General features: G+C 46.5%; 1 protein-coding gene across 5 annotated transcripts in view; it reads right to left on the reverse strand.

Annotated features, from left to right (window-relative positions):
* TECPR2 (tectonin beta-propeller repeat containing 2) overlaps positions 1–18918 on the reverse strand; it is a 105646-nt gene extending 86728 nt beyond the window's left edge. For 3 of the 5 annotated variants that reach the window (XM_049612103.1, XM_049612105.1, XM_049612107.1), the window contains exons 1-2: positions 18819–18918; positions 5066–5356 (exon numbers count right to left, since the gene is read on the reverse strand). In XM_049612103.1, coding sequence (XP_049468060.1) covers positions 5066–5284 — 219 coding nt within the window. In that variant the 5' untranslated portion in view covers positions 5285–5356; positions 18819–18918. The remainder of the gene's footprint in view (positions 1–5065; positions 5357–18818) is intronic. The other 2 variants (XM_049612108.1, XM_049612104.1) reach the window with 1 other exon arrangement.
* Between the last annotated feature and the right edge of the window lie 20 nt (positions 18919–18938).

An 18938-nucleotide genomic window follows, 5' to 3' on the forward strand; every position in this document is an offset into this window, starting at 1 on the left:
CACACACACACACACACACACACTTGGTAAAAGTCAAGGAAACATTCATAATATTCTGAAGCATGAGTTTCCTGACTGGAAAACATCACAGACATGTTCCCATGCTCAGGCCTCTCCTTCCCTCCACTGGGAATATTCTGCCCCGCTGTTAACAGCACGTCCCTCATGCTGCTCACTGTCTTTGGGTCTCCATTCAGCTGTCACCGCTCAGCGAGCCCTTCCCTGAACTTCCTATTTAAAATTGCAACGCCTCGTGCTGCAGCTCCTCACCCCCTCCTCCGCTTTATTCTCCCCTCAGACCCCCTTCTTGTTCGTCTGTGTGTTGGCGGCTCTGGCTCCCCACTAGACTCCGAGTCCCCTGAGGGCAGGGGCCTTGCCTGCCCTGTTCTGTGCCTCTCCAGGACCTCAAGCGGGCCTAGCACACGGTGAGCACTGGGTACTTTTTTCTTTTTTAATGTTTATTTATTTTTGAAGGAGAAAGAGACAGAGTGTGTGTGGGGTGGGGGTGGGGGGGTGGGGGGCGGTGCAGACAGAGAGGGAGACAAAGAATCCCAAGCAGGCTCCAGGCTCCGAGCTGTCAGCACAGAGCCTGATGCGGGACTCGAACTCACACACCGCGAGATCATGACCTGAGCCGAAGTCGGACACTCAACCGACGGAGCCACCCAGGTGTCCCCGCACTGGGTACTTATTGAATGAACTCCTGGAGACCCAAGTGCAGACAAGCTGCAGAAGTGACAACCAGGTAGCGCAGAGACTGCTCTGGGGGCGAATCCGTGGAATTTCCGCCATTCACTGAATGCTAAGGAGAGAGGTTATACAATTACTTTCCAAAGAGAAAATCAGAAGCTCAGGTCAACTTATCGTTCCCGTCTGTTCTTACGTATTTCACACCCATATATTTAACAAGTTTATAACATTTTTATACTCGTTATTAGCTCCTCACAGTTTCTTGTGCTTTTGGCACGAGCTAGAAGAACTTCTTGTGTCTCCATCTGCCCTCTCCCACTAACTCGTGTAGGAAAAAAGGTTTCCAAAAGTATTATTCTTGAAAACACACGACAGGCTGTATTTAGCACATATAAGGTCTGCTTTCCTTCTTTAGAAACAGAACTTCATTTAAAAACATCATCTTTCATCCATGCCATACATGGGTTCATGAGAGGGTAGACTAACTTTTATTTTTATTTACCTTCCTATAAAATCTTAGATTTCCCCTAAATGAAACTAGTTGATGCATGTCTCAATTTTCACTTGGAAATTCCAGAGACTCTGAATCTGGTTTCCACTGTCTTCCAAATCCAGACTTTTGTGGAGGCCCTGTCTTCTCTCATAGGAAGTGAGCATAATGGTCAGGCAACCAGCTGTGTGGCGTGGAGCAGGAATCTTACCATTTCTTTATTTGAAAAACATGGGAATTGTGCCAAATTATTCTTGTTTGTTTGTTTGTTTGTTTGTTTAGTTTTGCGACAGACAGAGACAGAGCATGAACAGGGGAGGGGCAGAGAGAGAGGGAGACACAGAAGCAGAAGCAGGCTCCAGCCTCTGAGCTGTCAGCACAGAGCCCGACGCGGGGCTCGAACTCATGGACTGTGAGATCATGACCTGAGCCGAAGTCGGACGCTCAACCGACCGAGCCACCCAGGCACCCCTGTGCCAAATTATTCTAAGACCTAGCCAGCTCTGAAGACAAAAATGACCAGAACAACAAAACAGTTGATCCATCTCTAGGATCACGTAGCTAATAACCGACAGCCAACACTCAAAACAGAGCTTTGTGTTGTCGTGTTGATGCAAGTAAATACGGGGGCGCCTGGGAGGCTCGGTCAGTTGAGCGTCCAACTCTTGACTTTGGCTCAGGTCGTGCTCTCACAGTTTGTGAGGTAGAGCCCCACATTGGGCTCCGTGCTGACAGTGCACAGCCTACTCGGGATTCTCTCTCTCCCCCTCCCTCTGCCCGTCCCTCACTCACTCTGTCTCTCTGTCGAAAATAAACTTCAGAAACATTTAAAAAAAAAACCCCAAAACAAGGAAATAGGAAAACATTCTTGTTACCAAAAAATTCTAATGATTCCACCGCATTTAAAGAAAACAAAAAGATACTTCTTCACACCCTCTCCCTTAGCCTACCCCATTCTCAGGCCCCACAGAGATTTAGAGAATCATGATGGAGAGTCAGGAGTGCTCCTGCAGACCTTTTCCCGTATGTTTTACAGACAGATATTTAGCTTTGTTTTCCCACCCCAGTATTCTAATTCCAAATTCCGCGTTCTTTCCAAAACGGAATTTTTATTTTGCACTTCCTTTGTGATTTTCCACAATTACGGGTTTGTATTCTACACCAAATGGGTGCTTGGAAAATGTTTTGGATACTTGGGGCTGTCAAGTTTGGATTTTGGCCCCAGTAAAATACATTTTTTTCTGATCCCTCCGTAAGAGAAAGCCAGCGGACATATACATATAATATATGACTTTTCCTGGAGTCCCCTCTTCTTCTGCTGGTTCCAAGAATTTGTACTTGATTCTCCCAAATCTGGGCACCCCTGGTGCTAGGACATCACCTCCTTCAAAGCTCATGGGGCTCATCATAGGATAAAGAGAAAGCTAATTCTAGGTAAAACTCTAAAACTGACGGTCAGGGGTAACTGTAGTTTCATTCTGGGGAACACTACACTCGCTTTTCTCTAAGTTTTTGTGAGTTTGGTGGTGAACTTTAAAAAACAGTCATATAATTATATTTTAAAAAGGACAATACAATGGTATCAATAAGCCACATGTGTTTTATAAAAGAGAACTGGATTGAAATGCAACCCGAGTAAAGGGTCTGAATTCACACTTGGCCCCTAGCCCACACAGCCCACAAGGGTCCCCGAGCTGACCCTGCCCCAGAAGCAGGTTCCAGCCTACAGTCTCATGTTCGAGGCCCCACCCGCCTTTCTGGCCTTAACCCTCGCTGCTCCATATCCTTGCCCTGTGTTCCACTTCCATCCAAATACACTTTCTGGAACACACACACACACACATGTGCGCGCGTGCTCCAACACTACACCTTAATGCCAAAGATGACCTAGCAGTGAATTAAAACCTAAGGGGCTAGCAAATGTACCCTGCAGTGTTAGAGGTCAGAAGAGCAGGCACCCGCGAGAGGAGTACTGACTGGCAGCCGGCGCTGGGAGTCCACTGGGCTGCTGAAGACGTTCTGCATCTTGATCTAGGGATCACACGGCTGTACAACTAGGCTAATTCACCAAGTTGTACATTTGAAATTTGTACGCTTTATGTCAAGTACACTTCAACTAAAAACTGAGAAAACAGAGTGAGACAGAGAACCAAAGTCTGCTCTACTTTAAACTTGTTGAGACACGTTTTACGACCCAGAATATGGTCTCAGTGAATGTTCCACGTTTATTTACGAAAAACACACCCTCATCTGCTGTTGGGTGGAACGTTCTGTAAATGTCAATGAGACAATGTCAGCTGATAGTGTCACTCAGCTCTTCTATATTTCTATATCCTTGAGAGACGAGTGCTGAAGTCTCCAACTAGAATTGTGGATTTCTTGATTTTTCAGTTATGAGACTTTTTGCTCCGTCTATTGTGGAGTTTGCTTGTTAAGGTACCTACACGTAAGGCTGCTGTGTCTTTTCCAACGGAATGGCTCTCTTTAACCCTAGTTATTTCTTTGCTCAGACTACTTTGATATTCACATCGCCACTCCAACTTTCTTTTAATTAGCATTTACATGACATACCTTTCTCCAACCTTTTAATTTTTTTTTAATGTTTATTCATTTCTGAACAACAGATAGAGACAGAGCACAAGCAGGGGTGGGGCGGAGAGAGAGGGGGACACAGAATCTGAAGCAGGCTCCAGGCTCTGAGCTGTCAGCACAGAGCTCAACGCGGAGCTTGAACTCACAGACCACAAGATCATGACCTGAGCTGAAGTCGGACGCTTAACAGACTGAGCCACCCAGGTGCCCCCATCCTTTTAATTTTTAATTGAGTTTCTTATGAACAATATATAGTTGGTTCATAATTTTTTTCTCCATTAGAGTAACTTCTTTTAATTGATAAGTACAGATCATTTCCACTTAATTATTGATACATTTTAATCAGGTCTATCATTTTGTTTTCTTTTTTCTTTTTTTACTGTTTATTTCTTCTGAAAGAGAGAGACAGAGTATGAGTGGGAAAGGGGCAGAGAGAGAGGGAGACACAGAACCTGAAGCAGGCTCCAGGCTCTGAGCTGTCAGCACAGAGCCTGATGCAGGGCTTGAACCCTTGAAATGTAAGATCATGACCTGAGCCGAAGTTGGACGCCCAACTGACTGAGCCACCCAGGCACTCCTAAACACAAAAGTCTTGTCTAAAGACATCCATAAAAGCCCACTAACTACAGGAGTAGTAGAGCCACACCAGGCCATGAGGGAGAAGCCATAACTCAGTCACCTTGGGAGTCTCTCACAACAGCCGCGTACTCAATAAACCACAGATATTGACTAAGTAGGTGAGTTTGATGATGATGTGTCAATATTTATTTAGTGCCTACCAGCATCTACAATACACAGACATGCAATGCCTGAAGTCAACCAGCACAGAACAGAGGTTGGCTGAGATTCTAACAGCAATGTTCTATAAGGAGAGACCTTATTTCAGATGTACCTGTTTGGGTAGCTAGCCAATACTGATACTAGTCCTTTCTTCATAATAATTTCAGCACAATAACTAGAGATCATTTAACCGAGTCAGTCAAGGTACCCTGAGAAACAAAAATATGTAGAAGAAAGTACCAACTTCCAAAGTTTTCTATTACATATTAACACTAAAATGTTCTCTTTTAAAGTGGTGCTAAACTTCTAGAGGCAGGGGGAAAAAAGTAAAAACAAAAATAAACCAACGTCTTTAGCTATATCCCACTTCAATTAAAGATGGTTTTCAAGTAGTGTTTGGGTGAGATACCGAGGCCAAATCGGAAGTAAATTACCCCATCCTAGGAGACACGAGCGTGTCCAACGTCGGCCATGCCTCTTGCATACTAAGGAGTAAAGAAAAGCAAGACTCACCTCAAAGTTGTACTTCTTCATCTGGTTGAGGTGTCTGCAGTACAGATAGAGCATGCCGATGCTGCTGCCCACCGCGATGTAGTCCCCATTGGTGTCGAGAGCTGTGAGGTAGACCACGACGGAGCGGAAACCCTTCTGCACCTTTGTGGGAATGGCATTGAGGAGATAGTACAAAGGGCAGAACTCTCTGAAGGTGACCGGTTCCGATACTGATGCCATGGCCGAGGTTTCCGCAGATGATCTTCAGGCAGGAGAAGGAACGTTTGACTGGCATCTGGGGAAACCTGGGGGCTAAAGAACAAGGCGTTGTAATTCTTTCAACGTCTGGTCACGCCAAAGAGAAGTCATGTTTAGCGGTGGGCTCGAGGAACTTGCAGGTGGGGAAAAATTACAGCTGTGGCTTATTTCAATGGAGAAAGTAAACCAGGTGTCATTAAGATCACTTCGAGCACTTTAATTCAACGTGCACGTCAGTATGTACTGGCCTCTATAATTTATACTGTGCTAATAAATACTATGGAGAAACAGAAAGAATATTAGAAACAGTTCTTATTCTCGAGCAGTTCATGATCTAGCCAGGCAGGCAAAAGAAACAGTGAAGAGGGGCGCCTAGGTGGCTCAGTCGGTTAAGCGTCCGACTTCGGCTCAGGTCACGATCTCACAGTCTGTGAGTTCGAGCCCCGCGTCGGGCTCTGTGCTGACAGCTCAGAGCCTGGAGCCTGTTTCGGATTCTGTGTCTCCCTCTCTCTCTGCCCCTCCCCTGTTCATGCTTTGTCTCTGTCTCAAAAATAAATAAACATTAAAAAAAAATTAAAAAAAAAAAAAAGAAACCGTGAAGACACACAAAACCACATGTGATTGGGTGCGAAGCTGTAGGTCTTGATAAGCGGGAGAGAGTAGTGGGAAAGGCTTCACTGGAAACATCCTGAAGTACAAAGCTCGTGAGGACGGACGGAACATGAAGAGGAAAGCCATTGTCCCAGGAGGACAACGAACCAGTCCTGGTGTGGCAATACACTCGCTGTGTCGGGACAGCAGAGAAGCACGTCCCCCAGCTGGATGCCTGCAGCCCCCTCGACGCTCGGAGCCTCCGCGATGCACCCGCTCCACCCTGACTCCCGCACCTCTCGGCACTCTGAGTTCAAAGCCCCCCGCAATAAAGAGACTCGGTCCTCACACAGTGTGTTGTCATTCATGAAGGGTTCAGCCACTCATTTACTCCTTGTCCCACCTGTGAGATCAGTGGCGTCACCTCCAACTCTGAGAAGAAGGGCCTGAGGACCCAAGGGTCACAAGACTGGCCCGTGACCACAAAGCCGAGACCCGAGTCCAGGTCCGGAGTCTTCCCAGTCGCGCCATCACAGCTCTGACAGACAAGCAGCAGCTACAGGCGGTGCCCGATCCTGATCAGAGCTGGAGGGGTATATTCTAGCCCTTCAGTTCTACGGAGACTTTAAGCCCCTCTAGTAAGAACTCGTTAGGATCCCGGATCTGCGGTCTGCTGAATGGTGGCTTTTTGATTTCTATAAAGCTGACTGACCAACTTCAAGTTCTCTTATAACGAAACTCACACCTGACTCATTCTCACCCAGGGGCCCCAACACCGGGCTGTCCCTCCCACCTGGAATGCTCTTTGTCCAGGTGTCACTCAGATTTTGCTTCTTCTCAGCATACGGGTGTCTGCTAAAATGTCCCCTTATCCACGAGGTCCCACCTGACCATCCCCTACAATGCGCTTCCTACCACCACCACCAAGCACTCTCTGCTCCCCTCTCTCTGCTTTACTTGCTCACACTTCTTCTTCCTTCTCTTTTCACTGGCCGTCTCTGCCTGACCCCCTCTACCATCACCGGTCTGTAAGGCCCACAGGAGCAGGGCCACGTCTGCCTCACTCACCTCTGTAGCCCCCAGCACCTAGAAAAGGATCAGGCATATCAGAGGCACTCAGTAAGTATTTGCTGAATAGATGAATGAGTTGTGTACGAGGAAAAACTGCAAGGAAGGAAGGAGTGACAGGAGCGGAAGACCAACAAAATAATCACTTTTTCTCCAATCTTGCCTCAACTCACTGCAGGAATAATACCCCCCTGGATCTCTGTGGCATACCCAGCGATCCAAGCATTTTCAGATTCCTGTTTCATTTGATAATCACAATAGTCGATACGAAGAAGCAAGCAGTGTAATTTGTGAGAGCTCCCCTAATGGTAATAATAAGAATCACATCCCTCTGTGATGGTTAAGAAAATTGACTGGGGCCCCTGGGTGGCTCAGTTGGTTGAGCAGCTGACTCTTGATTTCGGCTCAGGTCATGATCCCAGGGTTATGGGATCGAGCCCCATGTTGGACTCTGCGCTGAGCATGGCGCCTGCTCAAGATATTCTCTCTCTCTCTCTCTCTCTCTCTCTCTCTCTCTCTCTCTCGGCACCTGGGTGGCTCAGCCAGCTAAGCATCTGACTCTTGATTTTGGCTCAGGTCATGATCTCACAGTTCGTGGGTTCGAGCCCCGAGTTGGGCTCTGTGCCGACAGAGTGAAGGCTGCTTGGGATTGTTTCTCTCTCTCTCAAAATAAACAAATATTAAAAATATATATATATTCTCTCTCTCTGCCCCTCTCCCCCTCTCGTGCGTGCTCTGTCCCTCTCTAAATTTCTTTTTTAATCTTAAAAAAAAAAGAAAGAAAATTGACTGATACATCCCTTTGTAGCAGAGGTTGAAGCTCTGGGAGGTTCCAAAATGTGCCCAAGCTCACATAGCTTCAGTGTATGTGCCGCTGAAGTGAGCACACACATAGCTTTAAATGGCTGACGCAACAGGCATCTGGATGGTGAATGCTGTGCCGTCCATACAGCAGCACGGTTCATAAACCTATAACTAGGCAAGGGCAAGACTAATCCTTGATTTATGCGAGTACTCCAGAAAGGTGGGCGAGACTCAGATGATGCAGGAATCAAATGAAAATGAAATGGCCTCATGCACTCAAGTGAAAACCGTTGCTGACAGATACCACGGGAAAGGAGGTAGATCGCTTAAGGACATGGGACAATAATCCAAAATGCAAAGAATGACAATAGCAACAGCACTAATCGCTAATGCTATTACTTCATAGAAACTATCCTTAGCACACTAACCCATTAAATCCTCACCAAATCAGGACCACTGTTATCTCCATTGTACAGATGAGGACACTGTTGCTATTTCAACAATCTTTCCATCTTCAAGTGTAAGGCAGCATAGGAGCAGTTAAAGGCTTTGTTTCCTTGATGGGCGTGTACATGCGAACACACCGAGAAGCCATAATTTATACAAAGTTTTTAAAATGAAACTTTTTTTAAACAGTTATAAATGTTCACCGTCAAAAAACTGAGGGGTGCCTAAGTGGCTCAGTCAGTTCGGTGTCCAACTCTTGATTTCGGCTCAGGTCAGGATCCCACAGTGGTGGGATTGAGCCCCACGTTGGGCTCTGTGAAGGTGGAGCCTACTTAAGATTCTTCTCTCTCTCTTTCTCTCTCTCTGTCCCTCTCATCTCCCCACCCCCAGCTCGAAGGCACGCACACTCTATCTCAAATTAACAAAAAAAACTGAGGGGCGCCTGGGTGGCTCAGTCGGTTTCAGCTCATGTCATGATCTCATGGTTCATGGGTTCGAGCCCCACATCGGGCTCTGTGCTGACAGCGCAGAACCTGCTTGGGATTCTCCGTCTCCCTCTCTGCCCCTCCCCCCTTCTCTCAAAACAAACTTTAAAATTTTTGAAGTATGGAAAATTACAAAGAACTAAATAAATGGCATTAATAATCCCATTGTACGGGGGTGCCCAGGTGGCTCAGTCGGTTGAGTGTCCGACTTTGGCTCAGGTCATGATCTCACGGCTGGTGAGTTGAGTCCCGCGTCGGGGAGTCTGTGCTGACAGCTCAGAGCCTGGAACCTGATTGGGATTCTGTGTCTCCCTCTCTCTCTCTGCCCCTCCCCCGCTCACGCTCTGTCTCTCTCTCTCTCTTTCAAAAATAAATAAAACATTAAAAAAATAATAATCCCATTGTACAGAGACATGCTACATCTACAGGTAGTGACAGACACATATATGCAGACACACACAGCTTTTCACCTTATAAACCAGAAGCATTTGCCATTTCATTAAATATTCCACCAGAACACGATTTTTAATCTGTACAGAAAAGCTGCAGCGAACACACTCTATGCATAAACCAAAATTTTCTGAACCAAAATGTTCTAATTTCTGCTTTAGTGGACGAGGCCTCCTCGGAAGCAAGTGGAAGGACTAAGCACTTCACAAACGTCAGCCAGTACTATTTCCTCCTTTCAAAGCCATTTTCCTCAAAGCAGCTCTGTCAAATTTAAAATTCATTCCCTTGATCTGATACCATTCACTTGTCAGCTCCATAATCTCCATACGAAGGAATCTGAGACTGCGGCCTGGTTACAAGGGGCCGGAGGATACGCCTCGAAACTCATCTGCAGGGCAGGTACACTATTCTAGCTTGGATTATACGTTTACTTGCGGTGGCTCAGGAAGTATTCGTGGAAGGACAGAGTCCCTGGAATCATCTCTTTGGCGCAATCAACAATAACACTATCAACTTCAAAAATGTGTAAGGATCCCTTCACTTGCAGGCCCCAGCACAGATTAAAAATTATCACAATTCTGTGGCAGATAATGGGCAGTATAATCAAATTTTGAATCAATTTTTGGGGCTGAAATCCTAGCATTCGTGCCTGACTTCTCCCTCTCCTTGACCCCCAGAGCAACCCCTCACCTCGTTCCATCTACTCTATTGCCTAACCTACCTCACACCTGGCCCCTTCTCACCAGCTGTGGCCATGACCAGGAGGAAGCCATCACGTGTCTCACCTGGGCCTCTGCGACATTCTTCTAATGCCTGCTCTCCTGCTCCCACAGCTGCCCTCTAGAACCTAAGCTCACACACAGCAGTGGGAATGAACTCTGTGACTTCATCGGAATTAAAAACTTTCGTGCTCCAAAAAACACCACCAAGACACTGAAAAGACTACTCACAGAATTGGCAAAAATATTTGTTAATCACATATCTCATAATGCATTTGTATCCAGAACATATAGAGAACTCTTAAAAATCAATAACAAAAAGACAATTCTTAAATGGACAAAGGATCCGAATACATGTTTCTCCAAAGAAGACATAAAAGTGGCCAATAATATGGGGCACCTGGGGGGCTCAGTCAGTTGAGCATCTGACTTCAGCTCAGGTCATGATCTCACAGTTTGTGAGTTCAAGTCCCGTGTTGGGCTCTCTGCTGTCAGCCCAGAACCCGCTTTGGATCCTCTGTCCCCCTCTCTCTGCATCTACCCTGGTTGCACTCTCTCTCTCTCTAAAATAAATAAACATTAAAAAAGTGGCCAAGAAGCACAACAAAGATGCTCACCATCATTAATCATCAGGGAAATGCAAAATGAAACCACAATGAAACATCACTTTAAACACTAGGATGGCTATAATAATAATAAAAAAAGATATGTGTTAATAAGAATGTAAAGAAACTGAAACCCTCATACGTTGCTGGTAGAAAATAAAATGATGCAGCCACTATGAAAGGGCCTAGCAGCTCTTCAAAGGTTAAACAGAGTTACCACATAACCCAGCAATTCTACTCCTAGTTGTATATCCAGGAGAAATGAAAACATATGTCTACACAAAAATTTGTCCACAAATGTTCATAATATTACCTTCATAATAGTAAAAATTTAAAACAACACCAATTGTCCATCAAAACAACAGTATATCCACACCATGGAATATTATTCAGCAATAAAAAGGAATGAAGTTCTGATCCATGCATAACACGATGAACCTTGAAAACATGATGCTAAGTGAAAGAAGCCAGACACACAAGACCACATACTGATTCCATTTATATGAAATGCCCAGAATAAGCAAACCTAAAGAGACAGAAAGTAAATCAGTGACAGCCTAGGGCTGGAAGAAGATGGGAATGTGGGTGGAGGTGACTGTTAAATGGTATGGGGTTTCTTTTTAGAATGACGACAAAACTCTAAAACTGATTGTAGTGATGATTACATATCTCCACGAATACACTAAAAACCACTGAACTATATACTTTATTTTTTAAATACTTTGCACAAGTTTTTCTTAAAGTTTATTATTTTGTGAGAGAGAGAGCAAGCGGGGAAGGGGCAGAGAGAGAAGGAGAGACAGGATCCCAAGGAGGCTCCACACTGTCCACACAGAGTCCCATGTGGGGCTTAAACCCACGAACCGTGAGATCATGACCTGAGCCAAAACCAAGAGTCAGATGCTTAACCAACTGAGCCACTCAGGCGCCCGAACTTGTACACTTTAAATGGGTAAATTATATGGCATGTAAATTATACCTCAATAAAATTATTGCAAAAAGAAGAAAAAGAAGGAACAGCTCTCCAACACCTATTCATCCTAAAAACTTCAGTAAACTAGGAATAGAGAGAAATTTCCTCAAGTGGACAAGAAATACCTATAAAAAAACAACAGCTAATAGCACACTTAACGGTGAGAAACTCAAAGCTTCCCCACTGTGATCAGGTGCAAGGGAAGGAGCTCCCTATCTCACCACTCCTTTTCAACATCACACTGGAAGTCCTAGCCAATGCAATAAGACAAGAAAAAGACACAAAAGATAGAGTAGAAAAGAATAAAACTGTCTTTGCAGATGACATAATCATCTATGTAGAAAGCCTGAAAGAATCAACAAAAAACTGAAACTAATAAGCAATCATAGCAAGGTGATGATACAAGCTTAACATACAAAAGCCAACTGCTTTCCTATATACCAGCAATGAACAAGTGGAATTTGAAATTAAAAACACAATTCCATTTATATTAGCATTCCCCCAAATGAAATACTTATGCCTAAATCTATCAAAATACGTATAAGATCAATATGAAGAAAACTACAAAACTCTCACGAACAAAATCAGAGAACCAAATAAATGGAAAGATACCCCATGTTCATGGGTAGGAAGATTTGAAACTGTCCAGATGTCAACTCTTCCCAACTTGATTTACAGTTGGGAATGCAATCTAAATCAAAGTCCAGGCAAATTATGTTGTGGTTATTGACAAAACTATTTTAAATTTACACGGAGAAGCAAAGAACCAGAATAGCCACGAGCCAACACAATACTGAAGGAGAAGAACAAAGCTAGAGGACGATACTACCTGACTGCCAAACATACTCTAGAGCTATAGTAATCAAGGCAGTGTGGTATTGGCAGAACAAATAAATCAACAGAACAAAATAGAGAGCCCAGAAACAGACCTGCCCGAATATAATTAACTGATCCCTGACAAAGGTGCCAAGGCAATGCAATGGGGCACATGTTGCCTTTTCAACAAACAGCGCTGGAACAAGCAGACGTCCACATGCAAAAAACAAAGAAAGAAAGAAAGAAAGAAAGAGAAAAAGAAAGCAAGAGAAAAAGAAAAAAAAGCAATCTAGATACAGAGCTTGTACCCTTCACAAAAATTAACTCAAAATGGATCACAGGCTTAAATGTAAAACACAAAACTATAGGGGCACCTGGGTGGCTCAGTCGGTTAAGCGACTGACTTTGGCTCAGGTCATGGTCTCGCGGTTTGTGGGTTCAAGCCCCGCGTCGGGCTCTGTGCCGACAGCTCGGAGCCCGGAGCCTGCTTCCAATTCTGTGTCTCCCTCTCTCTCTGCTCCTCCCCCGCTCACACGCTGTCTCTCTCTCAAAAATAAATGAAGATTAAAAAAAAAATTTGGGGGGCACCTGGGTGGCTCAGTCGGTTGGGCGTCCGACTTCAGCTCAGGTCACGATCTCGCGGTCCGTGAGTTCGAGCCCCGTGTCGGGCTCTGGGCTGATGGCTCAGAGCCTGGAGCCTGTTTCCGATTCTGTGTCTCCCTCTCTCTCTGCCCCTCCCCCGTTCATGCTCTGTCTCTCTCTGTCCCCAAAATAAATAAACGTTAAAAAAAAAAAAATTAAAAAAAAAAAATTTTGTTTTTAAACACAAAACTATAAAACTCCTACAAAATAACACAGGACAAAACCTGGATGACGTTGAGTATGGTGATGACATTTTATTTTATTTTACTTCACTTTAAGTAGGCTCCATGCCCAGTGTGGAGCCCAGTGCAGGGCTTGAGTTCATGGCCCTTGAGATCAAGACCTGAGCTGACATCAAGAGTTGGACGCTGAACTGATTGAGCTACCCAGGCATCCCATGGTGATGACATTTTTAGATACAACACTAAAGGTATGATCCAAGGAAGAAATAACTGATAAGCTAGACTTCATTAAAACTAAAAAATTCTGCAAAAGAAAATGTCAAGAGAATGAGAAGACAAACCACAGACTGGAAGAAAAGATTTGCAAAAGACACATTTGATAAAGGACTGTTACCCAAACCATATGAAGAACTCTTAAAACTCAACAATAAGAAAACAAACAACCAGGTTAAAAAATGGACCAAAGACCTAATAAGACACCTCACCAAAGATCTACAGATGGCAAATAGGCACATGAAAAGATGTTCCACATCATATGTCATCAGGGAAATGCAAATTAAAATAAGATACACATGGGGCACCTGGGTGGCTCAGTCGGTTGAGTTTCCGACTCTCGATTTTGGCCCAGGTCATGATCACAGACAGGGTCCTAGGATCAGGCTCCACACTGACTGCTTAAGAGTCACTCGCTCTCTCCCTCTGCCCCCTCCCCCACTCGTGCACCCTCTAAAATAAAGAAAAAAATTTTAATTAAAAAAAATGAGATGCACGCCTATTAGAAGAGCCAAAATCCAGAACACTGACAACGCCAGATACTGCTGAGGATGGTCCAACAGGGACTCTCATTCATTGCTGGTGGGAATGCGAAATGGTACGATCACTCTGGAAGACCATCTGGTGGTTTTTGTACAAAACTAAACATAACCTGGGGCACCTAGCTGGCTCAATCCATACGGCATGCAACTCTTGATCTTGGGATCGTGAGTTTGAGCCCCATGTTAGGCATAGAACCTACTTAAAAAAAAAAAAAAACTAAACATAATCTTATGATATGATCCAGCACTTAGATACCCTGGTATTCACCTAAAGGAGCTGAAAACGTACATTCACACACAGACCTTTACTCAGATATCTATGGCAGCTTTACTCATAATTGTCAACAGTTGCAAGCAGCTAAGATGTCCTTTAGTAGGTGCATGTATAAATCAACTGTGGTCCATTCAGAAGACAGAATGTTATTCGGCGTTAAAAATACATGGGCTATTAAATCATGAAAAGACAGAAAGGAACCTTAAATGTGTATTAATGAAAGAAGCCAATCTGAAAAGGCCACATCCTCTATTATTCCAACTATGTAACATTCTGGAAAAGGCAAAACACTATGGAGACAGTTAGAAGATCAATGGTTGTCAGGGGTGGAGGGGGAGGGGATGAAAAAACAAAAGCACAAGATTTTTAGGGCAGTGAAAATACTGATACCATAATGGCAGATATGTGCCATTTTACATTTGTCCAAACCCACAGAATGTACACCACCAAAAGTGAGTCCTAATGTAAACTACGGACTCTGGTTGATTATGATGTGTCCGCGTAGTATCATCAATTGTAACGAACGTCCCACTCTGGTGGGGGATGCTGACAACGGGGGAGGCGGTGTAAGCGCAGGGACAGGGGTATATAAAGTATTTCTGTACCTTCTCTTCAACTCTGCTGTGAACCTGAAACTTCTCTGAAAAGATAAAGTCTTTCTTTTTTTAATGTTTATTTATTTATCTTGAGAGAAAGAGCATGTGCACGAGCGGGAGGGGGATCAAGAGTTGGAAGACACCCAGGTGCGCCCCCCCCTTTCAAGTTTCTTTTTTTTTTTGACATTTTATTTATTTTGGGGAGAGAGAGAGAGTGTGTGTGTGATTGGAGAGGGGCAGAGAGAGAGGGAGACACAGAATCTGAAGCAGGCTCCAGGCTCTGAACTGTTGGCACAGACCCTGACGCGGGGCTCGAACCCACGAACCATGAGATCATGACCTGAGCCGAAGTTGGCCGCTTAACCGACTGAGCCACCCAGGCACCCCAACGCCCCCCTTTTTGAAAAGAGTTCTCTGAAAGAGAAATGGGTGCATCTCATACAACCCATCCCATTCAAAATCCTTCAGGGGTCCCCCAGGGCTCAAATAACCAAATGCCTTTCGGTGGCCTCATCAGGCTCTGTGCCGCCAGCCTTCCTGGCTCCCCCATCACATCCCCATCCCTCCCCACCTGGCCACCAAGCTCTTGCGGCACTGGCCCCCTCTGTCCCTCCTCAGGCCTCTATCCCCTCTACTCCAATGATCCTTTATCTGACCCCACAAACCTGCCTTCGCAAAGGCCCTCCCTGGGCAGATGGCTTGTAGTCCCTCCACCCCTCTTCCCTGTCCTGTCACCTTGTGTACGTCCTTCGTGATTCTCATTGCAACCTTCAGTCACTTTACCTGCTAAGCAGTTCAATGATCTCTCATGAAAATATACGCAACAAATGTAAACCCCAGTACCTAACAATATCTTTGGCACAGAGCAGATATTCAGTAAAGATTTGCTGATTGAATAAATAAGATGTTAATTTCAGGTCTTACTGCAAAATAATATTCTCAATCCAATCTTTTTTTTTTTTTTAATGTTTACTTTTTGAGAGAGAGAGACAGAGAATGAGCAAGGGAGGGCAAAGAAAGAGAGGGAGACCCAGAATCCAAAGCAGGCTAGGCTCCAGGCTCCGAGCTGTCAGCATAGAGCCTGATGCCGGGCTCGAACTCACAGACCGTGAGATCATGACTCGAGCTGAAGTCGGACGCTTCACCGACTGAGCCATCCAGGTGCCCCTCAACCCAATCTTTAAAATCAATAATGCTTCCTTGGTCACATATATTTCCATTAAAAGTACAAAACATCACTCTACAACATTCTTCCAGTGAGGATGCTTCTCCCCACAATGGCGCCTACCATCGACCCCATCACTGGAAGGGTGTCAGCCGCTCTCCATGCTGACAGCAAGCACCCTGATGCCACCTTGGTGGGCCGCTTTTCAAAACTGGAGCAAGGACTACAATGTACAGTCTACACCATTCACTCAGTACAGGAACCCTGCACTGCCAGAGCACTCCACAACTCAGATGCTTTAAGGACTGTCTCCAAAATCTCCAGGAAGACAATCAGTATCCCTGTTGTACAATCTATTTTTGAAGTCTGGCTACAGCATCCATCACTCCTTCAAGTGTTAAAATCTCATGGCTGAGCACAATGGGAATGAAGTCATTTATCTCCCAGACGAATGTCACTGCCCCGCTGCCATGCCTGTTGGCTGGCTGGCCGGTGCACACAGGCTATCGCCTCACGGAAGCGTGGAAGGAGAACATTTTTTAAAAAGATGTGTATCTAGCCTGGTGCCAGGCCACCCTTCCTTCCACACACTCTACCCCGCAGCTGCAATGAGCTTCCCAGCACAGGCCCTGAACACACCAGGACCTGTTCGTCTTTGCAAAGGCCTCTTCCTCCCTTCCCCACCCCCCCCCCACACACACCCTGTAAGAACTCGTTCTCCCCTGGGAAACCTTCACAGCCTCTCTCTAACAGTTGGTCTTTCTCTGCTTTCGGAGAACACTGAGCACCTCGTCATCACACGGCACCTCATCTTTAGTTGTCTAGCTTCTTTCCTGGATTCTTTCTTCCCCCACATCCTTCTAGTCTACACACCTTGTGGTGCTTCGAAAGACCACTGGCGCACGGTACAATCAGCACTCGACACCTATTTGTAAACTAAGCTCTCAGAGCCCGAAGCCAGGATCCCCTAAGCATGATTTTCCAAAACATAAGACCATTCAACCTCAGCTGCACCCACCATCATGCAAAACCTCGTTGGTCTCTGGAGTCCAGGTCTTAGTGAACCTGACCACACACTTCGAACGACAGCTCGCGTCTACCTCAGCAGAGCTGGGAACTCTTCCCTCCTGATTCTACCAAGCTCCTTGTGCTTCACTGTATCTAGAAATCTCTCCAGGATTGACACCAAAGCTCGTTTTCCTTATGTGTATAACTGTTACCTGATCGGCCCTTCACTTTTCCAAGTTCAATCGACTGCTCCTCCTGACGCCTGCTACCTTCCTTTTTTCCCCACGAAGTTCCAGTAGCCGTTCTGTCCAAACTACACGGAAGCTAATATAAAATGACCTTCCTCAAACCTGAAGTGTTACCTTTCTAAAATGGAAAGCAGATCCAGAAGAAGACAATCTTCTATTGAAAATGATGATGTGGCTACAAAATAACTTAAACCCAACAAAAGCTACTGGCTAGTCACTACTCCAGGGGGACTATCCTTATCCCAACTTCCCCAGCATGGTCTCGGGTAAAGCAGTCCCTACACCCGCACCTGCTGGTTCTCCAACTAGAAAGCTCCCTGAGGGTAGGGACTAGAACCACAGCATCCCTAGAGCCTGGTATGTGGCAGGCATACAAGGGACTCAAATAATACCTGCTGAATGAACCAACAGGGGATGTAAGTTGGGTTATCCAAAAAAAAAAAAAAAAAAACCCACAAGGTCAGAGGCTTATCGAGGTGCACTCTGCTGGGTGTAAGAAAGTACAAACAGCCTTGCAGCTTAGGAGACCGGGAGACACTGGTGACGACACAGAATACAGGGGCTTTCCTCCCAGATTCTGCTCCCAGTGGGTTTACAGGAAGGGAGCCAACCCCAAGTGCAACTCATCCCTCCAGCAGATAAGGCAAATGTGCACCCAGGCTGGGAACCCACATTCTGCCAACAGATGGAATAGAAGGAACGGGATAAAATTCCTGAATCTCAGCGGGAAAGTGAGGGAGAAGAAAGGGCAGGGAAGAGGAACGGGAGGACAGCATATGGGTAACTCAGCAGGGGCTACCCTTTACTGCAATGTGTCAGGTGCCAGCCAGGCTCGGTGCTTAGCGCTTTACTCGCACGGACCCGCTGGATCCTCCCACCAAGACAGAGATAGAAACTATTATCATCTCCGTTTTACAGATGATGAAACTGCAGCCTGGCGAGGTGGTATCACTTGCCCCGAGCACACAGCTAGGAAGGGGCAGTGCTGTGACCTGAACCCGGGTCTCACTCCACGGTACCCCATTCTTTATGTCGCAGGACCTATTCTGCCTCCCAGACCCTCAAACAGGACTGAGGGAGGAGTCCTTCATTTACCCATTTAACGAACACCTACGGAGCACCTAGTAGGTGTGTGTCAAGGTCTGTGCCGGCAGTGCTGGCGCGCGGAGGAAGGCAGCGGACTGACAGGGTCGGGGGACAGAACGCAACGTCAATCACGAGACAGCGGCGCTGGGAGCCGCGGGCCGGCAGGCAGAGGGACGAGGGACGAGGGACGAGGGTGCGGCAGAGGGAGGGAAGGCGCGGAGTGGGAGGAGCGAGGGCCCGGGGATGGGGCCGGCCGGCCAGCGGGGCCGAGGACGTGTGGGCAACCACCGCTCCCCTCCGGGGACCGCTGGATTCTGCCAGACCAGCGTGGCGCCTCGAGTGTTGTGGCATTCGGGCTCGGCCACCCGCCGGGGCGACGCGGGGGGCCGGGAGCGGGGGCGAGATGGGCAATGCGACCCTGAGGCGCCGAGGCGAGCGAAGGGCGGCCTGGGGGAGGTGTGAGCGGCGGCGGGGAGGCCGAGGAAGGGGCGCGGGCCGGGAGGCGGGGGCAGTGGGGCCCACGGCGGCGTCGCCGGACTCACCTCCCGCGACGGCCCCTCCGGACTCGTCGGTCCGGCTCGGCCGGAGGAGGCGGGGACGGAGTCCGGGCCGCGGGGGCTGCCGGGAGCCCGTTCCCTGGGCAACCGGGCCGACACTGCCGA

The sequence above is a fragment of the Panthera uncia genome (genome assembly GCF_023721935.1).
Source record: "Panthera uncia isolate 11264 chromosome B3 unlocalized genomic scaffold, Puncia_PCG_1.0 HiC_scaffold_1, whole genome shotgun sequence".
Lineage (NCBI taxonomy): Eukaryota > Metazoa > Chordata > Mammalia > Carnivora > Felidae > Panthera > Panthera uncia.